At 29.2% G+C, this 18,973-nt stretch overlaps 1 protein-coding gene and 1 long non-coding RNA gene across 11 annotated transcripts; both read left to right on the top strand.

Moving 5' to 3' along the window:
* The first annotated feature begins 445 nt into the window (after positions 1–445).
* LOC107934776 (uncharacterized) lies at positions 446–4,282 on the top strand. Of its 9 annotated transcripts, XR_001694057.2 has the most exons (9): positions 473–914; positions 1,458–1,710; positions 1,977–2,044; positions 2,148–2,263; positions 2,558–2,721; positions 2,946–3,017; positions 3,113–3,217; positions 3,426–3,492; positions 4,017–4,282. It is a non-coding gene; the product is annotated as an uncharacterized lncRNA (long non-coding RNA). The 9 variants fall into 9 exon arrangements; XR_001694053.2 differs by having other exon boundaries at positions 448–914; positions 1,458–2,044; XR_001694058.2 differs by lacking the exon at positions 2,148–2,263.
* Positions 4,283–6,342: 2,060 nt separating this feature from the next.
* Positions 6,343–7,230, top strand: LOC107899233 (40S ribosomal protein S28). Of its 2 annotated transcripts, none has more exons than XR_001684622.2 (2): positions 6,343–6,593; positions 6,848–7,230. XR_001684622.2 is itself a non-coding variant. In XM_016824886.2 (2 exons), the coding sequence occupies exon 2, from the start codon at positions 6,849–6,851 to the stop codon at positions 7,044–7,046; it is 198 nt and encodes a 65-aa protein (XP_016680375.1). In that variant the 5' UTR covers positions 6,494–6,603; position 6,848; the 3' UTR covers positions 7,047–7,230. The 2 variants fall into 2 exon arrangements, 1 of the variants encoding a protein (XP_016680375.1); XM_016824886.2 differs by having other exon boundaries at positions 6,494–6,603.
* The last annotated feature ends 11,743 nt before the right edge of the window (positions 7,231–18,973 follow it).

Genomic DNA, 18,973 nt, shown 5'->3' with positions numbered 1-18,973 from the left:
CTCTAAACCGTAAAAATAAATTTCATATGGATATATAATGTTGTGTATATATATAGATATTAATGTAAAAGAACGACACAAACCTATAAAAAATGGGAAACCAAATTTCAATCTCTATTCTCTAAGATTTAATATTCAAATTATATATTGTCATGTAATGTTTTAATCAAAAAGTTAATAATATTAACTATTTGGATTAATTAATAATATTATAAAAATATATAGACTAAATGATATTAAAAATTAAAGTATATGCAAAAAAAATTGAAATTTAAATATATTAGAGAGACCAAATTAAAATTTAACCATTTTAGTAAATAATAATAATAATAATAATAATAAAAGAAAAAAAAAGAAAGAAAAAATTATTGGAGTGCATACTTAATGGCGTTTTTTAAAAACGCCGCAAAAAATATAAATTACCATCGTTTTCATAATAAACGCCATAAACATCTCTTAATAGATTGAAAACACTTCGTTTTTTAGAGTCCTAAATTCCCTTTACTTTCCCCCAATGCAGATTACCCCCGAACGTTTAGTTCCCCAAACCTTGAATCTCCAAATCCCCTAAAATTTCCCCCAATTGGATATCCTCAAATCGATTTCTCAAAATCCCCAAATCAAAATACCTTTGATTTTCGCCAAAGTCCCTTTGATTTGCTCTGCTAAAAATATCAGTAGTTTTCCCATAACCCTTAACCTCGATCTATTTCCCAAATTTTTTTTCTGTGAATCTTCTTTGTATCTTGCATTCGCCGGCAGTCTCCAGGAAGCTATTGTCGTCAGATCAGCTAAAAACTATAGCCTGAAGTTCAAACACTAAAAATTTGCAGACGACAATCTGCAATGGTCCCAAATGAATAAGCCTGCCTGCCTGCCTGCAGATGGTGCACCCTCAACATTTGTATTTAACGGTACGTAATCTCAGTCTTCTTACTGCTCTATTTAGGGTTGGAGATTCCATTTCATCACAGGCGTAGAGAGATTAGAAGGAAAAAAATGGGTAAGAGAATAGGGTTTGGGTTTCAAAGTGTGTATTCTAAAGATATTTACATGTTGTAGGAATATGGAGAACGAACGTATATATTTATATATACCCTGAAATCCTAAAATATTATTGTATGGTTGTAGTATTAGAAAGGCATTATTTGAAGTCTCAGGTTTGAATTCTATGAATGAATTTTCTCTCGATTTATTCAGGTGGTGAGTTTTTTTTTATACAAGTTCACACGATGATGTTTGAGAAAAACTTTAATCACAGTTTGTACAAATCAAAATAGATATATTATGGTTATTAGTTTAGTTGTTCATTCATTGTTGAGCAAATTTTACCTTCATTTGTTTTTTTATTGTGTTTTAGTTGTAGAAATTAAAATATTTAAAAAAAATTTACTTATTCGTCAATTTGCATTTGAGATAACCTTGATTCTAAAACCATGGTTTTGAATATTTTTCAGCTTATTAAGAGAGTAAGATGGCATCCTCTTTCATAGCCATGGCATAAGTTGGCTCATTCGTTGCACCTAATGGTCTGGTCATGGATAAGAAGCTTTCATCATCTTCCAATAGATTGTCATCTTTAGCTTCCATTTATTCGTTTTCATTTCTTAGTAGACGAAATGTTGTTCTTAGAAGATCTCGTCTGCCCAAGATTTCTGCAACAAAAGAGCTACATTTCAATAAGATGGGTCAACCATAAAGAAATTACAAGTGTGTCTTTGTTTCAAATGCTAATCAAAGTTTGTTCATTTATCTTCATATAATTATGTTTGCGGTACATGAGAGAACTTTAAAGTTAGATATTTCCATGCTATTTGTGTTTAATTGCTAAGAGCTATTGTAATCTAGTTACTTGGTTTACATTTGTTTAAATGCAAAAAAAGGAAGGCATTAAGAACTCCTGAACAGAAGTCTAAAGAGACTTACATGGTTCCGGCAACCCTAGTGCTGATGTGCATTTTTTTGTCATCATATAGCTCTTTGATCCTATTCTTCAGCTCTTTGATCCTTCTCCCCATCTTCCCTCTATTTCCACTTGCTGCAGGTACCACCTATATATAATTAGAATATTGGTGCGCTCTGTTTCATGTTCATTGCTTTATAATTAGTTGCGTAATTCAATTCTACCATTTCATTAAATGTTTAAGGTACATAGATGTTGGATACTACAAGATCCTGCCTATGGCTATTGCTACTTGTTTTGGGACTGCTGTTGTTCATAACAAATGAGGCTTATATGATTGACATGAATTATTATTGGCGTGTATTTCTCTTTCTTTTTTCTTTTTTTAGTTGTTCAATAAATTAATTAACACGAATTTTTATATGATTTAGATATTAGGTTATAGTCACCACATGCAAATTTTTATTTTTAATTTAATAATGTTCCTTAATTCAAAACATTCACCATTTAAGAAAACAAATACATAGTTTTTTTTAAATATATGTGTATATTATTTTATATTAGTCAAACATCTTGATCAAGCAATAAAATGTTGCTTTCAATTTTTTTCATTATTAAATAAAATGTTTAACTTTATTTCTTTTTTATTATTAGGAAACTGAAATAATGAATAGATTGAGCATATTCATTATTGAGAATGATGTTGCACTGCTGATATGGTGGCTACTTCAGCAATAAATTGACTCTTTTCTTGGTGAGATGCTACTGAAAGTTGCTTCACAGCCACCACCCTCCCATCTGATAATGTACCCTACAAGGTAATCTAATTTAGCAATGATGAAATATATGTCATCCTCTCAAAAGTGTTTCAATCAATATGATTATTGCATCCTAAAAATGTAAAACATAACTTATTTTATATTATTTCTATCCAATTTTTGATGTGATGTTCTATGTAGTTTATCCATATGGAATTTGTTTTAAGAAATTTTATATTATTTCTATCGAATTTTTGATGTGATGTTCTTTTGAAAATATAAAGGTTGGAGCTCAAACTGAAACAGAGCTTAAAGAAAAGAAATTAAGAGTAGAAGATGCTCTTAATGCAACTAAGGTAATATATGAATCTTGAAGCTTGTCTTGATGATTGTTTTGTAATTATTGTCCTTCAATACCATATAAAACTGCATGTTTTGGGCTATTTATTAGGCAGTAGTTGAGGAAGGTATTGTTGTCGGTGGTGGATGTACTTTGCTGAGACTTGCTTCTAAGGTAGATGCTATCAAGGATTCACTTGATAATGATGAAGAAAAGGTAAATCGTTTTGATAACTTAAAAAAATCTTAAACTTCAGAATTTTTTTTTGAAATATTTGGCTGTAGATAAAGTTCGTAAACCATAAATATATTGATTTACTATAGAATTCACAATAGAATCTTTTCCTTTCAATTTTTTTGTGCCTAAACTCATAACTCATAACTCACAATAGAATTTCTTATTTTTTGTATTTATCCTTTACCAGCAAAGGCAGTAGAAGATATGGTGTTATTGAATGTGATCCACTAGTTCGAAAAGGACTTGAGAAAACTGTAAGTAGTCTTTAATAGATGGCACTTAACAAGCATTCCATTCATAAACAGTAACCCCCTTGAATAAATTTCTCTACTTGAAAGCATATGGATAAACTAATATCCCTTGTGCAAGCAGGCTAAGCACATGGTCATTCCTTATATGCAGCATTTAATTTCTTGCTTGAAGTTGATTAAACCATGCTGTAAATGCAAAACATTTATATGCTGTTCACATGCTAAATTAACCATTAGTGAGCTTAAAATTGATCTATTCGAATGTGTTAAATTCATTGTTCAATGTGATGTTATTTATGCTAATGTATTGAGTATATTAAGTTGTGCAATTTGATGTTATATGTGGCGTTAATGTTGACTTGTTAATTGCATATTTTATTATTAATCTGATTTAAGGTTCTGAATTTAGAAAAACTTTATCTTAAGATAAGTTATCTACTTTCATAATAACTGGAATCTGATTTTGTTATTTTGGTTGGTTCTTACCTTCATATGCCATTCATTAACTTTTGTTTCTTTTTTCTCAGGTTTGAGTTTTTGTTGGATACATGGTCCAGGATTAGCTGAATTCATGCATAGTGACGATTTGTTTGAACTAACTGCTGATCTTAAAGTATGCATTCTGTCGTTATTTTGTTCTATTTGTATTTTGTTAGATTTCTGGTGTAGTTTGATAAGTGGGGTATTTTGTTTTATTGTTATTGATAAACTTTTTGTTTGGTGGGATATATATCTGTATCATAGATATTATTCTTTTTCTCAATATTTTGATAATGAATTTTAATTTTTTTTATATTTTTCATGACTTTTATAATATTTTATAATATATATTTTTTAAATTTTATGACTTTTAGCGGCGTTTCCTATAGCGGCATTTTTTGCAGCGCTTGCAAAAACGCCCCAAATAGTTTTAGTGATGCTTGCCTAAAAAAACGCCGCTAAAAGTCAGTTTTACTGTAGTGTCACCTCTTTCTAAATCTAATTTCTACCATTTTCTACATTTTCACCACAAATATTGATTCCCTTACAAAACAGTCCATACCTCAAATTCTAATTTTCTTAATATTATCTAAATTAAGACTAATATCTAATTATGATCCATGAATAACAAGTTATAAAACTAACTCTTCGTTATTGGAAACCTCTCGATTTAACTTTTTGGAATGACTTGAATTACCAATTCCGAGACAAAATCAATTTTTTTTTACATTGAAAAAATTTCAAGCAATTACAGGAGTATTAAAACTCATTTTAATACACTCCCTAATCTGACTAAAGATGTCACAATATGGCAAGGCAACGTTGTGACATAAGTGCATAATGACCAATTTAGTTTAAAATTTGACCAATTTAGTTTAAAATTTGATCAGATGTTGCAACGCCATATGGTTCACATTGTGATGTTGCATAATTTTTGCTCAAATGGCACTACACTTTGCATCACATGTTACGATGTGGTGGCTCTCAACATCACGACGTTGATCAATATCTTCATCATATTTATCTATTATTTAAAAAATATATAAATATTTATGAGATGACTTTATGTATTTATATTATCACATAAAATTAACACGTATTGCACAAGTAAAAAATTAGTGATTTATATTTAATAATTGACAAAATCTCAATTTGTATTAAAAAAAAGTTATATATCAGTAGTAGATTAAATTTTAAATAGTTATACTTTTATGTTTATAATATTTTTTTAATACAATGTTTAAAACTATTTAAAGTCTTTCTCAACTGTTAAAATAAGAGAAATAATGTGTTTCAGCACGTTTGAACCCACTTTCTCTTACACTAGCTATAATGCTTATAATAATTGAGCTAACACTCAATTGACGCATTTATAATATTTTTAAATAGGAGTGTTTGATGTTTAAATATAAAGATATTAATTGACGCTTTACCATTGCATAAGTCTCATGCATAGTTAGGAAACCACTTTAAGCTACCTCATTATTAAGTAAAATAGAATAAAATTTTAGTGAACTATAAATAAAAACCGATAAATTTATTTAATTATAATTAAAATTATTTTTTCTCATCTTCTCAATAATTAATTTTAATTATACTTAAATAATTTTTAAAAAAATTATAAGTCCTTAAATACTTATTTTTTTTATTTATTGATGAGGTCATTTAATATGGATTATTGACTTGTGTACGAAACTTATAAATTGGCGATACATCAAATATTATCCTTTAAAAGTATTTAGAATTAATTTCTTTTTGTTGAGTATCATTTAAAATTTTAATTCACTTAATACAATAAATTTAAAATTAAATTTTATTAAATAATATAAAAAATTAAATTTATTATAATTATTTATAATTGTATTAATATAAATGTATATAATTTACTTAACTAGAGGATATTAAAACTTACTGTTTAATATATTTTTTATTATAAAAATAAAATAAATAAAATATCGCTAGGAATATTTTCAATCAATGCTTTTTAGTTGTTACCTATATTATTAATTAAATCTTTGAGTAAGTTGTGTGATTAGTTAATTGAGTACTACTAATTTAGTTAGAAAATTATTAATATATCTTTTTTATTAGTTGACTATTATTAGTTTGATTTTTTTTTTTATATTTTCATATTTTTATATAATTTTTAAATAAAAAACTAAAATTAACATGGAATTGAACATATGCTTAATACATTTATAAACGAATTATTTATCATTAAGTCAATAAATATTATTTATTATATATTATTTTTACACATACCTTTATAATATTTTATAAGGTGTAAAATCATAAAAACATTTAAATACAAGCTAAGAATTAAAAATATAAATAATTTAAAACTAAAAAATTATGCTGATCAGACGGTCTCAACACTCCAAATCAAGGATCTACTAATTAATAACCATGCGTCTCACCTACACCCACGGATAAATCCCAAAAGCCCTAAATCGAATCAGGAAATGACCAAAACACCCAGATTAGAAACCTCAAATCCCTTGGGCATAATCGTCAATCAAAAAGATTTGTTTATATAACAACAACCCATCTAGGGTTTGCTTACGCACGCCCTCTTCAAAACTCACAAGAGAAGCAGCCGCTCCTCCTTCTATCTCCTAAACAAGGTTCAGCCATGTATTCTCTTCTTCTCTCGCAGTTTCTGTTGTCGTTTTTAGTTATATTTAGCTTTAGATTTGTTTCCGTTGAGTTAGTTTTAGGAATATGTTAGCCAATTATACGTGGAACCGTTCTTTTCAAGCTGTTTTCTAGGATATTTTTGTTGTTCTTTGCGAAATGGGTTTTCAAATTTATGGTCAGTAATCTTTGTCTAAAGGTTAAAGATCTAAGATTCGACTTGTTTTTGTTGTTGTTGTTGCAGAATGGATTCGCAAATTAAGTTTGCTGTGGTGGTGAAAATAATGGGAAGGACCGGTTCAAGAGGTCAAGTGACGCAAGTGAGAGTGAAGTTCTTGGATGATCAGAACCGGTTCATTATGAGGAACGTGAAGGGACCGGTTCGTGAGGGAGATATCCTCACATTGCTGGAGTCTGAGAGAGAAGCAAGGAGGCTTCGTTGAAGGGTTATTTTTATACTTTTTGGGGTTTGTGCTTGTTTTGAATTGTCTACCGTATTTCTTTTGAATTACGTTTAGTAGGTATTCGTATATCGAGACTTGCGATTTGGGAGAATGGTTGTTTCTTAAACCTGGATTTTATGATGATTATGTTGAAATGAACTGAATTGGTTTTGAGTTTTGGTTATATTTTTGCCTCCCGTTTTGAGAAAAATGTTGGGATTAGATTTGTTTGTTTGAATGATCACTTGTTATGATTATGTAAGTTGTATTTGTATTAATTTAGCCTCTTAAATATTTTATATTTCTGGAAGATGAAAGAAATGAAATTGAGGCCCTTAACCCCTCCCTCCTATGACACATTAAGCTAATGCCCTTTTTGTTCTCATATGCTTTTTTACATTAACCCTTCAATTTTGACTTCTTTTACAATTTAGTCCATAAATCAAACTTCTCAAATACTGGATTTTGAAACCAATTTGACTTCTCGAAATGAAATTTTTTGTGGCGTTGCATTATCTCCGTTGATGGAAATTTTGGCGCTTCAAAACCTATTTATATACCTGTACATAAAACCCAAGTCCGTTGCATTTTACATTTTGGTTGTTCTAATATGTTTAAATTTAATATTTAATTTATATATTTTAATTTTTAATATAATTTATTTTTAAAATGTTATTTATTAGTCCAAATAGTTAATGTAGTTAATTTTTTGATTAAAACATTGTGTTATATATAATTTGAATAGCCTAAGGGTTTTAAGAATTAACGCTTGGCTTTTCATTTCTTGTAGGGCTGCATCGTTTTTCTTACGCTAAGATAATGGTGAAATTTCAATTTTGGCCCCTAGGCTATACCGAAACTTGAGATGTAATGTATATATTTTAATAATTCGATCTCTCTACTTTTATAATAACATAAGTTAGTTTAAATAATTAATATTATTAATTATTTTAATTTAAATGTTAACGTCAATTTTTATTAATAATGCTATTCTAACAAAAAAAAATCTCATGACAATCTCGAATGAGTGTGTTAAGAAAAAATCTTTATCAATATTTCATCATTATTTTTATTCTTACATATGAATATATATTAATTTCAAAATGTGATACCATAAAATTTAATAAAATAATTTTAGTGGTTGTATTAACTAGACTTGAATTTTTAAATATGAAAGGTCGAAGGCTATATTTTTGAAAATAGAAAGAAGGATTAAATTCTAAATGTATGAAGTGTATAGGGATTTAAAGCATATTTTAACTTTTAACTTTTTACTTTATAATTTAACATAAACAATAATCAACCAAACACCAAATGTAGGGCTAGTTTAGCATTATTTTGAAAAAAAATTTGAGTATTTAGCATTGTTGTCAAAAAGTATTTTTGAAAAATAAAATATTCATTTTAGAATGGTATTATAAAGTAATAAATATGCATTCAAATAATATTCAAATTAATTAATATTATGATATTTTAGCAAGAACATAAAAAAATAATTTATTATAACTTATGGTTAATATTTTAATATATGAAATATTAATTTTAAATATTTTTAAGTAATTAACCTTAATTATTTATAAAATTTAATTAGAATATATCAACTATATTTTAAATATTTAAATATAATCATTAAATATTTGTAATTAGATATTAACACAGTTGTATTATTTTAATTTTTTAAATTTTTAATTAATGATTTTAATACATTTGTATTATTTTATTTTAAAATGTAATTTGAATATAAAACCCATATTATATACTAACATAATATAGAAAACATAAACCTAAATTAAAATATTCATGCATTTGGATTAAAGTTTCAAAAAAAGGTAATATTTATATACCAAATACATCATCAAAAATTTTACATTAGCATTTACAATTTAAATGAATTCATTAAACTAGAAGCTATAGCATCTCTTGTTAATTCCATTTCAAAACAACTCGAGTTGTTTGATTCACCACCATCGTTATCATCACTTTCTCCATCATGCACATCATCTTCCTATGTAGGGAATTTGTTCATTTGGTGAAAGAATAGCGGCAATATGAGTACCATCAATTGCACCTATGCAATCTTGAACAAATAATCATATTAGTCTCATGCATATTTTTAATCGATCAAAAATATTAAAATATAATAATATAATATTAAGTTTTAATCTTAAAATACGGCATATATTTAGAATCATTCCGTATTTTTTGGGGTATTGACCATCCTTGAAACTAACTCAAGCACAATTGCAAAATATTGACTTATTGTCCTTTAAAATCTTTCTCGACATTGGGCATCGGTGCCCAAGATGTTCAAAAAAAAATTCCCAACATTTCACAAGAAGATATGTGTCTTGAAGTTTGCAAGTTATATCTTATCTCCAAAACTCTCAACAAACTTGTGAATACAATTTTAGACATCCTAAAATTAATCATACAACATGATTCATAATCGTCAAGGATCTCTCGAATCCATGCTTCACATGACTGTTTTGAATCCATGCATGGTTACTTCAATATATACTTCTCATAATATAACTGCATAGAAGAAGCAACAATAAATAATCAGTTAAAACATTCTATGCATTGTAAAATCTCTTTCTTTTCCTTTCATTTTCCCTTTCATCACCGCTGGAATTGTTAATTTTACTCATCACCTGTGAACAAATTTTATATCCAAAATCAAATATAAATAACTATTGATAAAATTAGATTACACATAAATAAGTAAAACATAAATTCAATATTCAAAAACCAAACATAAATAATTATTAATAAAACTAATTTAGCATTGTTGTTTAGTCACATAGTAGATATCTCTATACGCTAGACTAAAAAATTTTCAACTATCCTCCATTTCCGTCTTAACCTACACTGTGAATCACTAAATTCCAATTTCTGCAGGAAGCATAAATGAATTATGAGCAATTCCAATTCTGTGAAGAGCCCAAACAACTCACCAAAGTTATAACATAACCAAAAAAAAAAAACCTGAAGGTAAAAAGGCAAAACCCATTGATTAAATAAGAAATGAGGGTTCTACTAAAAGTGTTAAGGCAAAAACCATGGATTGATCCTTAAGTTAGGGTCTAGGTCGTTTCCTGTTAGTTCAGCCCTGAAACTGGTTTTTGATGAGGAGCTAAAACTTTGTAGGATCTTTCTTTTCAATCCAGGCTTAGTGCTAAGAACTTCCACTTGGTGTAGCAATGATTATAAGATACTCGGACTCGGTGTTTGTGTTAGACAAGGGTATATTTAATTTTTTTTCTCTAAAATTTTTATTCGTCGAATTTGATTTCTTCAAACGTAGACAAACTGATAAATGATAAGCATGAGAATTAGTGAAAAACATTTCTTTTAAAACTTAACTGGAAGGAGCAGCAAATCCTGACTGCTAAGCCTTCTTAACGTGAGAAACAAATTACAAGAAGTATTTGAGACTAAAAAACACACACTTGGATCAAGAATTGTGTCTGAGATGCATGTATTATAGCCATTAATCATATGTTGCTCCATCATGCTTGCATCAGTTTAGTTCCAGCCTTCACCAAATAGTACCATCTTTCTTAAGCTAAAATTTCTGACACTATCAATATATTATTAGCCTTTTGATTGTTCAAAATCTCCCCAAAGCATAGTTTCACATAAAATTTTCTCAAATTTAGGTGCTAATGTTGGATAGGGTAAGGGGATACCACAACTATGTCTACGACAGTAAATTTGTAAGTTGTGTTCTGGTTCTAATAGCATTAAGGAAATAGCAAGTTGAATGGAATGAATCTCCCCAAAGCATAGTTTCACATAAAATTTTCTCAAATTTAGGTGCTAATGTTGGATAGGGTATGTTAGTTTTTCTTTCTTTCTTTTTGAAGGGTTCTTAAAGAATCATATTCCAGTATTCATATCCAATATACATCCGACATGAATGTCAAACACAGAGATATATATGTCTAATGACAGTAGCCTAATATGTTTTTCATTATGTTTCTAACTTCTTTGCAGCATTGCTGCAAGCCGACAACTTCATATTCAGCAATACTGATGTTTTCTTTTTTACACTAAGGATCTAACTTAAAAAAGCATTTAATATAAGGATCTAACTTAAAAGAGCATTTGACTCCTGAGCTTTTATATCTACAAGTCTACGAGGGAGAAAAGACTAGCATAAGTAACTGTGATGATCAAACAATTTTAAAAAGCTATAAAAGCTCTCAAATCATTTCAACTAAACTAAGATCTTATTATGTGGTGTATGCAGTTTGAGAATCTAGAATTAACAAATTTAAAATCCTATGCATTTTGTCAGAGATATAAGCAACCAAAACAACTTATTTCTAAAAAGTAAACTTGGTATACAAAAAGAAATTAGTTTGTGCACATCAATTCTAGTCATTTTGATCATTGTTTGTCAGTGTGTGAAGCGAAAAAAAGAGAGCAAGAAACAATTAAAACTAAGCATAATTAAAGATGGGTTTACAGCCAAATCGATGATGAAACATGAAAATAAGGAAAAAATGGGTGTAGAAGAGAGAAGCTCACCGGTGGAAGGAAATGGGGAACCAAAAATAGCTTTAACATCCCAAAATTTAGCTAAATAAAAATGTAGGAATGTATCAAAAATAAGGAATTGGCTTAATGATTAGTTATTAAAGATGGAAACATGAACTTTAGTTGAAGGTCTCAAGTTCAAGTTTCATCTCTTGTAAAATTCTCTTGATTTTTTAATATGTTGCCATCTAAGGCTTAACATCCCAAAATTTAGCTTAATAAAAATGTAGAAATATATCAAAAATAAGGAATTTTTCTAATGGTTAGTTATTAATGGTGGAAGCATGAAAGTTAAATGGGGTCCAAGTTTAAGTTCCATCTCTTGCAAAATTCCCTTATTTTTTTTAATATGTTGCCATCCAAGGCTTAACATCCCAAAATTTAGCTTAATAAAAATGTAAAAATATATCAAAAATAAGTAATTTGCCTAATGGTTAGTTATTAAATGTGGAAGCATGAAATTTAGTTAAGGGTCCCAAGTTCAAGTTCCATCTTTTGTAGAATAAATTAAGTTTTGCAAAATTCCCTTGTTTATTTAATGTGTTGCCGTCCAATCCTAGTAAACCTAATTATAAATACAACTTTTACTCAAAATAAATTAGCCTCTAACTCTATTTTCTCCTACTTTAGCCGTCCCTAACCTCCTCTCACTCTCTTATCCTTTTTCTTTTTTTTCTCCTTCTCCCACCGTTGTTGCCGTCATACCTATCGCCACCATTCACTCTTGATTTTTCTTTCTTTTATCTTCAAGATTAGGCATCATCTTCATCCCTACTTTGCTGCCATTTTTCTTCAATTAGAACAGCCCTAAAACTGAAATATTAAATCTCCAAGATCAACTCCAACCTTGCCAAGAAAGTGCCATTACCGTCTATCTCCATTAACTTGTGTAAGATCTATTTTTCTTTTAATTTCTTGAGTAATCTTGCAAGTTAAAAACCTAAATTTCCAGATATGGAATTTGGGGAATTTTTAATGTATTTAAAGGTTTTTTCCATCTTTTAATTAGATCTCAAATTGTTTTAAAATTCAACCCTAATTTTAACCACAATGGGAGGTGGCGCGTGCGCAAATATGTAGAAAAGGGAGTTGTTTTGTTTCTTGAATCTTGCCCATTTAATTTCAACCTTAATTTGAGTGCTTGAACCCTTCTAATCAGCCTTTAAACCTATGTCAATTAGGGAAAAATATTCTTGATCGATTGGCCAATCGGAACTCACAAATTGGGAAGTGTAAATGCAATTAAGTGTAAACTAGTTTGTTGTTTCGGAATAGTTGTTTGGTAAAGGTTATGGATTGATTAGATAAAGGAATTTAATCATTATTATCTATTGGGTTTCTAGTATATTATTAAATTATGTGCTGACTCGAATGTCCTAAATTAACTGTAAAGCCGAAGAACAATCACACATACAATTCACATCAAAACAGTGTAAGAAATTTAACTAGTTTGAATTCGTAAAATGGTTATAATTTCAACGGTTGGTTTGAACCCATAAGTGTGTACTTGGGGGCTGGTTTGAAGGTAAATTGATTGAATTTATACTAAATTTTGGTTTAGGTTCGTGTAAGAATTTATTAAGGAAAATTGGAAAATTTGCTAGTCTGCTACGAGAAAGCGAGAAATAAGATGTAGGTCCTAAACTCGTAAATTTGTTTGATAATGATAAATGTCATGGTATATTTGATAAATTAGCTTGTTGATTAGATTGACTTAATAGCCAAAATATTAGTTTTGTGAGTGGCCAAGTTAGGTACGTTTCGAGCCTTAAAAGATTGATGTGTTGGTAAAATTTCTAATTTGACAGTATGAATGTGTGATTGAGATTTTTATTCATAATTGTATTAAGTGATATGAGAACATTTGATTGAATGGTATGACTTATTGAGATATTAGGTTTATGCATGATTTAAATGTATTAAATATTTGCTATGATGTATATTCATGAGGTTGCTATTTATGCACAATGAAATTTGTAAAGTATGTGAAATTGAATTATATTGATGGATACCATCTTAATGGTAATTTGAAAGTTGGAACACTGTTTCCTTTTACTGAAAGTATATGATTATTGAGGACATGTTGAACGTGTCAAATAAATATGAAAAGTATTGAAATATGAAGATGTATGAGTTTGTGTGACATATTGCATATGCATTGGGTTGGGATATTTTGTAATTGATAGAGGAGTTCTGTGGAGTATCAGTGGCATATTACGTCTGAATATATTCGTAGTTAGTGCACTACATTTGGAGTACTAAGGGGATTGGCAATTTTATCACATATTATATGTTTTTGGCAATTGTATCGCACTATTGAATATTCGACAGATTTTCTGCATTATTAATTATTGGTAGTTTTACCACATCGAGTTATGCTCGCAATTGTTGGAGTTTGGCAAATGGGTTCTGGGGAACTTGTGGTGTGTAGCGGATGGTATGGGTAGGATCTCACATGTGCATTTGTCACGATCATGTGCATTTAAATTGTTATTAATAATGTTTGAATGTGCTATGGGTATCTCTATGAAATTGCTTGAATGAAAGCTTAATGCATGTTTGTTCAGTCTCACACTGAGCTTGTTAAGCTCACCCCATTACCTTAACTTATCAAGTAATGAATGAACTTTAGGATCAGAATTAGCATGCGGACGTACGACGGACTTCAGACTCAATTTCGTCATATTATTTTACTTTAATTCTATTTTTGGTTTATTTTCTCATTATTTTTATTATTATTCGGTATTTGGATTGTAAGTTATTTAAAACTATGGTTTGGGACTATTTGTGTTTTAGGAATTACCATGCATGCATGACACTCATACTTGGATTAGTTTTACGAATCTTGTATATTAAAATTGGACTATGCATGACACATGGCTAAGTTAATAATTTGACTAGTAATGATATTTTTTCGCTACTAAGGAGGTATTCAAAATAATTTTTCAAAAGCAATGTCGACAATTAGGTTTAATAAAAATTTACCTAATTCGCTAATTTGACTAAAGTATAGTTGGACTAAGTAAAGGGACGTTTTCCAAAGTTAATAATAGAAAGCACAATTTTATAAAAGAGAGTACTTGAAGGTTTTAAATTGTCGTCTGAGTAGGGTCGACACTAAAGTATCCAATGTGGCCTTCACGATTCGGTTGTAACATCTAGGTCGGGTTTGAGAGGTTACAGGTAGAATGAAATGGGGAACCAAAAATAGCTTAACCTAAAATAGGGAAAAACGAAAAAATTAAATGAGTTACAAAATGAGAAGATGTGATTAGGGGAGTAGAAAGAAAGAGAGTGAGTGAGAGTACCCTAAACCTTAAAGACCTTGAAAAAATAGAAGAATGGAAGTAACCCTTAACCCGTTTCTATCGCTGGATTAGGGTTACAGAACATTACCGTACAATAAAAAACATTTAACATCATAATATTTAAATAAATAAAACATATTATAATTCATTGAATCGCATGCATTTTGTCCCTAAATCGAGCCTTTGGGGCCTTAAAAATAGCTTAGAAGAAATTTGAGACTAATTTGAAAAAACATGAAAAGTTTAAGAAAAATATGCAAAAATTGGAAAACAAAGGTCACATGGTCCTGTGACATCACCCCAAGCCGTGTAACTTTTGAACAAGGGACGCACGACTGTGTCCTAGCCCGTGTCCTCACTCGTGTAACTCACTAAGTAGCCCCACATGCCCATGTGTCAGGTCGTGTGCTAGGTCATGTAACTCTCTGAGCTGTCACACACACCCGTATGCTAGACCGTGTGCTAGGTCGTTTAACTCATTGACTTAAACCTTAAGAAATTCTCAGATGACACACGGCCTGTCGCTAGACCATGTGTCTCACACGGCCATGTGAACCCAAAATTTACCTAAAAGCAAACCATTTCATACCCAATTCATGCATAATCATCCAACCCATTTATGCATACTTTCAAGGGGCTAAAACATCATTCAAATACACATAATCATGTCATTTCAAACAACCCATTCAAAGGCAACACAATTATACCAAAACCTTTCATACCAAAACAAGTCAACAATGCCTTATTTCAAGCACTATAACCTAGTTCAATTACCTACCAAAACATATCACAAATGACCATTATCAAGCCATTACAAACATACCAAAAGAACCTTATATACATGTACTTAGAAGTTACTAAAATGACATGATTTGGTAAGGGATTATAGTTCACCAACTCAAACATAACTTCAAGGCTTAAACTTACCAAAACTTACATTAATACATTCATTAAATATCATTATAAAAAAACCTATACATGTTATTATTAACCTTGGCCAAAATATTCAAAAACTACCGAAATATTTGCTGGATAGTGTGATAGGTCTCCAACAAGCTTCCAACCAAATCGAGCTTCCAATGATCTATAAAACAAAGGAAAATAACTATGTAAGCAACGAGTGCTTAGTAAGCTCGTATAATCTTAAAACATAACTTACCATGTCATTTATACAATTCAAAGATTAAACATAAATCATCACCAATGCCATAAGTTTAGTTTAAGCCTATACAACATCACCAACTCACAAGTTAGTATACTTGTCCATGATACAAATGAAATCAAATATAAGATATGTAAATTTCCATAGGTAAATCATTTAGCTCATAATTCCTGACCATAAATCATGATTCAGTCCATTTACATACTTACTATTTCATTTTATTTTCTTACCCGTTGAACCATCTAGAATTACATTGGATACTCAGGAAAGCTCACACATAGTGTGCCTTTACATATAATCGTAACCTTCCCTTTACATCAATACTCACACGAGCTGTAAAATGGGCTTGCTCACACGAGCTGTAAAATGGGCTTGCTCACACGAGCTGTAGGTCAGAATATAAGCTACACGATGCTGCTCACACGAGCTGTAGAGAATCCGAAACAAATGTAAGACCTCATTCATAGCACCCGAAACATGAAATCCCTAATGACATGTCATTTGTATCCTAAGAATTCTTAAGGTTCAACCAAGACTTGATATCCGTCAATTCATCATAACATGAATACATTCATATATTGATTCATTTATATTAAAACAAATAGTAAATATTCAATTTAGCTAACATTAAAATGATTACAATTCATACGAACTTACCTCGATAGTTAAGGGCGTAGTAGCGATATCGAACTAATCCGAAGCTTTAGCTTTTCCTCAATTTAGGTTCGATTGTGGTTTACCTTAATCTAAATGGATAATTTCAATTAATCAAGTACTTCTAGAGTTCAATTTAATCCATAACTCATATTTATGCAAAATTAAAAATTTGCTCCTAACATTTTAACTTTTCACAATTTAGTCCTTAAGATCATAACTTAAAATCTAACCATTTTAACCTAAATTCAACTTAACCCATGTTGCAAGGGACCTTAAAGCAACTCATAGTTATAAAAAATTTACAATAAAACCTATAGATTTACACCTTTAATAATTTAATCCCTAATTCCAAAATTCATCAAAAATCATTTAACAAACTTGTTTATTTTTCAACAAAGATTAATAATCTATCAACTAACATCAAAACACATCTAAAAAATCCGTGGCAAGTCCCTCAACCTTTGACAGTTTTGCAAAATAACCCCCAGGCTAGCTAGATTAAGCTAAAATGAACTCAAAAACATAAAAATAATTAAAAACGGGGCTTGGATGCATACCATGCAAGAAGAAATCAAAACTGAAGCTCTCCCCCTCTTTAATGGTGAATTTCGGTCTAGAAAAAATGAAATGAGAAAGATGATAACTTTGTTCCATCTTTCTTTACTTAATTTTTCTTTTAATTATTCAATTATCATTTTAATCTTTAAAAACTATTAAAATTTCATTCAAACCCTGTCCATGCACATCCACTAACACCTTAAATGGTATATTTACCATTCAAGTCCATTAACTTTCATTTCCATAGCCATTTAGCCCTTTTAACTAATAGAACTCAACTTTTATATCTTTTACAATTTAGTCATTTTTACCTAATTAACCATTTAAACATCAAAATTTCCTAACGAACTTTTAATACGACCTTAATATAATCTCGTAGAGTTATAATAAATATTAAAATAATTATTCACTCATCAGATTTGTGGTCCTGTAACCACTGTTTTTGACACCACTGAAAACGAGCTGTTACAGGAAGGAAATAAAAGAGGAGAACCAGAGAGATTCTCTAGAAGAAAAAATAAAGAGGAAATTGTCCCTATACCGTGAAAAATGGAGGATAAAAAAGTAATTAGCTAGCCAAAAGCACTTTTAGCTTAGAAAAAGCTAAAATTTTCAGTTTTTTCAACGGAGGAAAATGACTTTTTTAAACATTAAAAAAGTCACTCAAATGGTGTTTGTTTAGTAGTGCTTTAAAGTCAAAAGTACTTTTTGAGTGAAAAGTGCTTTTTGGAAGCGCAGCTAAACAAACCCGTAAACTACATAATAATACCAGTACGCTTTCATGACTAAACTCTAAAAATTTTGAACACGAGAATAATACTCTTATTATTGTTATTGTTATTATTATTATAAAGCCTAACCTAAATAAGTAGCCTAATAAAAAACTTCATGTATTAATATTGCTTTGTATATCCTCTTTCACCTTTAAATATTAATAATTCTATAATTAATTTGTCTTATTAATTGTTTTGATTAAAGGTGTTTACTGGCCGAGTTTAGTCGGATCTATATAGAGCATTTAGATTAAATTTTCAAGTCGAGGTTCAACTCAAAAAATGGACTCATTTTTTTGTCCAAGTCTGATCCAATTTAAGAAAGGTAATCTCGGACCCAATCCGGTCCACCAATATTTAATTTGTTTTGATAAGCTTTTTATTTAAAAATATTTTTTTAGAAAATATAATCCCTAAATGCATTGAAAAAACATTAAAATAAAAATTTTCTAACCCATTAAAAATAAATTAAAAAATATTTATATTAAAAAACACAAGTAAATGTAATAAATATTATATTGTATTAAATATAGTTTTTAAAATTTTATATTTTGGGTTGGGTTATTTAGTTGGGTAAGTTGTTTTTAGGTTTTGGGTAATAAATTTAATTTTTATTGAATTAGTGATTTAATATAAATACATAAATATTATTTAACATATATAATTAATATAATTTTTATTTTTATAATATAATTAATATAAATAATGTAATTTAAAAAAAAATGGTTTTATTTTACTCATAAAATCATTGAATTATATATTAAAAATGAGTTATTGGGGTAGTTGAAGAATAATTGGGCCGTTCTTTTTTCTCAAAACCCATCCACTAAAAGCCCCAAAATTTGATCCCTTACAATAAAACCCTAACTCGGGACGATGTTTCATATATAACAATTGTTAATTAGGGTTGTTTAATTTCCTCATCTC

The sequence above is a fragment of the Gossypium hirsutum genome, chromosome A01, assembly GCF_007990345.1.
Source record: "Gossypium hirsutum isolate 1008001.06 chromosome A01, Gossypium_hirsutum_v2.1, whole genome shotgun sequence".
In the NCBI taxonomy this organism is placed as follows: domain Eukaryota; kingdom Viridiplantae; phylum Streptophyta; class Magnoliopsida; order Malvales; family Malvaceae; genus Gossypium; species Gossypium hirsutum.
The sequence above is the reverse complement of the archived record's forward strand: the minus strand, read 5'-3'. Positions and strand labels throughout refer to the sequence as shown.